Consider the following 2,413-nt stretch of genomic DNA (forward strand, 5'->3'; position numbering starts at 1 on the left):
CATACATACATACATACATACATACATACATACATACATACATACATGCAAATAAGATTGTTCCAACCAGTTGTGGATCAATTTAATTTCTCATAGATTGTAAACTTAAGAGCTTGACTACACTATACTGAACTGAAAAGCATAAAAAACACCAAAATGACAGTGACACTGAGAGACATTTCTGCATATAAAAAAAAAACCTCACGTCATTATTAGTATATTATTAGTAATTTCACAGTAATTTACTGAATACATTCAGTTTAATTTGGGGGATTTTGAAACACAAAAAAGAAGCATTTTCAATTTGGCAAACTTACAAGATTTACATAAGCCTGTTATGTATGCATTTTGAACTATAAGACTTGAATATTTTTCATTTCTTGTTCCTTGATATACTAATGTAAATATAATCTAATTAAAATGTAGATACAACACAGCAAATTTACTCATGGTTATCAAATAGTAAAGTTCAAGAAACTGTGATGATATATAATATGCATGACACCTTTGATTTGTGCAATATTAATATCCTGAAACTAGAGTAGTGATTGTGCAAACAACAGTTGTAAGAAATGAAGACACTGTCATGGCATGTAAGAAGTAAGTCTTGCTAAAATGCTAAAGGGGATTTTGTATGCTCCAGTGGGTTTAGTGGCCTAAAAGGTATCATGTAAAATGTTGTTTAATTTAAGCAATATCTAAACTGTCAACACAATAAAAAGGGATTTTGGAGGAACTTAACAATAGTGACACCCTTTACCCTTCGAAGATACAGAATCTCACCACTAAATGTTCAAATATTTTAAAAGATTGCCAGAAAAGTACCTTATATTTTCTCACACAGACCATTCTGTTCTTACCTGTCACTTGTGTTGCGAAGGATCACTAAGGCGTCAGGGAATCCATCTAGGTTGTAGTCTCCAAAGTGCAGAACCAGTGGTTGGTTGATAGATCCTGGCACAAAGCCCCAAACCGTTTCCTTCTGTCTAAAGTCTGACAGGATGGGCACCCACTGCAAAAACAGATGGACAAGTAAACACCTGGCAAGCCATCCAAACTGCTTTTGTGCTGATTAGTATTACAGTAGGTGTCTCCAAGATGACTTTCAGTTGTGAGGACACAAACACAGTTCATAACAAACTCAATACTAGTGAGCTTACAATGTCTATAATGACTTACTTTACAGCTATTCATTGTTAATCAACAGAAAGATAAAATCAAATTGGAAGTCTGATTAAACAAAAAGGAGTCACTTTAAGAATAGCTGTTAATTTGTAGAGAGGCTACAGGTCAATGTTTGCCTCAGCCAAGTTGTATTTTTGCAGCTTTAGTCACTTCATGCCCAAATTTTTAGGTCCAGAATAATTAGTTTGAAACAGGTCTCTTATGAGCCACCTTCACCCCCTTTAGCCCGCCTCAGTCCACTTTATCCCAGGTCATAAATGAGAATCAGTTCTCAAACATCTCATCTGGTAAAATAAAGGTCAGATAAATACATTTTTAAAAAGCCTGATTTTGTCAGCTTTCTACTCAGATAGCTGCTCTGACAATGATAACTTAATCCTTTGAAGTGGATGTTTGAAATTATGATAAAGAAATAAATTTGACCAGTTTTAATAATGCTTTATATCATTGGCTACTTCAGGTCTGTTTTGAATAAATTTATATTGACAAGAGTGACAGACATTTGAAACACTGAAAATGTAATGCCTTTCTGGTTGAAGCTGATGCTACAGAACTCATTTACAAGACTGCATTGGGGCCCACCCTCTCTCCCGTCCCCCGTATTTTCCACTGTTGTTTGTGGTAATCAGTTTTGTTTGTTGGTGGCTCCTCAGATCAAAGAAGTCCTTTGGATGAAGGACGAATCGTCTCAGCAAAAAAAAAAAAAAAGAAACTGTCCAGATGACCTGACTGAACATTGTTGGATTTTATATCTGGATTATTGAGCATGAACTTTGGTGTTTAGAACCACTTTGGCATGACGGTCTCAGAGGAGTTGGCACGGGAGAGGGTGGGCCCCAGAGGCCATCTTGGCACCAGCAAACTGTTTTTTCCCCACTATAGAGCATGCTGTTTGTGGGAATCAGTTCTGTTTGTTGATGGCTCCTCAGATTGATGAAGTCCTTTGGATGAAGGAAGAAACGTCTCAGCAAAAAAAAAAAAAATAAACCGTCCAGATGACCTGACTGAACATTGTTGGATTTTATACCTGGATTATTGAGCATGAACTTTGGTGAATGGATATCTTGTTACGTCCACCAAAAATAGTGAATGCTTTGTGACTATGTAGCAGACATTTTGGACAGTAAAACTTTCCTTGAAGCCATCAAAGTTCATGCTCAATAATCCAGGTACAAAAAAAAAAAATCCAACAATGTTCAGTCAGGTCTTCTGGACGTTTCTTTTTATT

General features: G+C 36.1%; 1 protein-coding gene across 1 annotated transcript in view; it reads right to left on the reverse strand.

Moving 5' to 3' along the window:
* The window catches only part of itfg1 (integrin alpha FG-GAP repeat containing 1), a 224,802-nt gene that overhangs the window by 128,692 nt on the left and 93,697 nt on the right, over nt 1-2,413 (reverse strand). The window contains exon 10 of the mRNA XM_037691250.1: nt 861-1,012. Within this exon, the coding sequence (XP_037547178.1) occupies nt 861-1,012 (152 nt within the window). The remainder of the gene's footprint in view (nt 1-860; nt 1,013-2,413) is intronic.

Source organism: Nematolebias whitei, chromosome 2, assembly GCF_014905685.2.
Source record: "Nematolebias whitei isolate Nwh7 chromosome 2, NemWhi1, whole genome shotgun sequence".
Taxonomy (NCBI): Eukaryota; Metazoa; Chordata; class Actinopteri; order Cyprinodontiformes; family Rivulidae; genus Nematolebias; species Nematolebias whitei.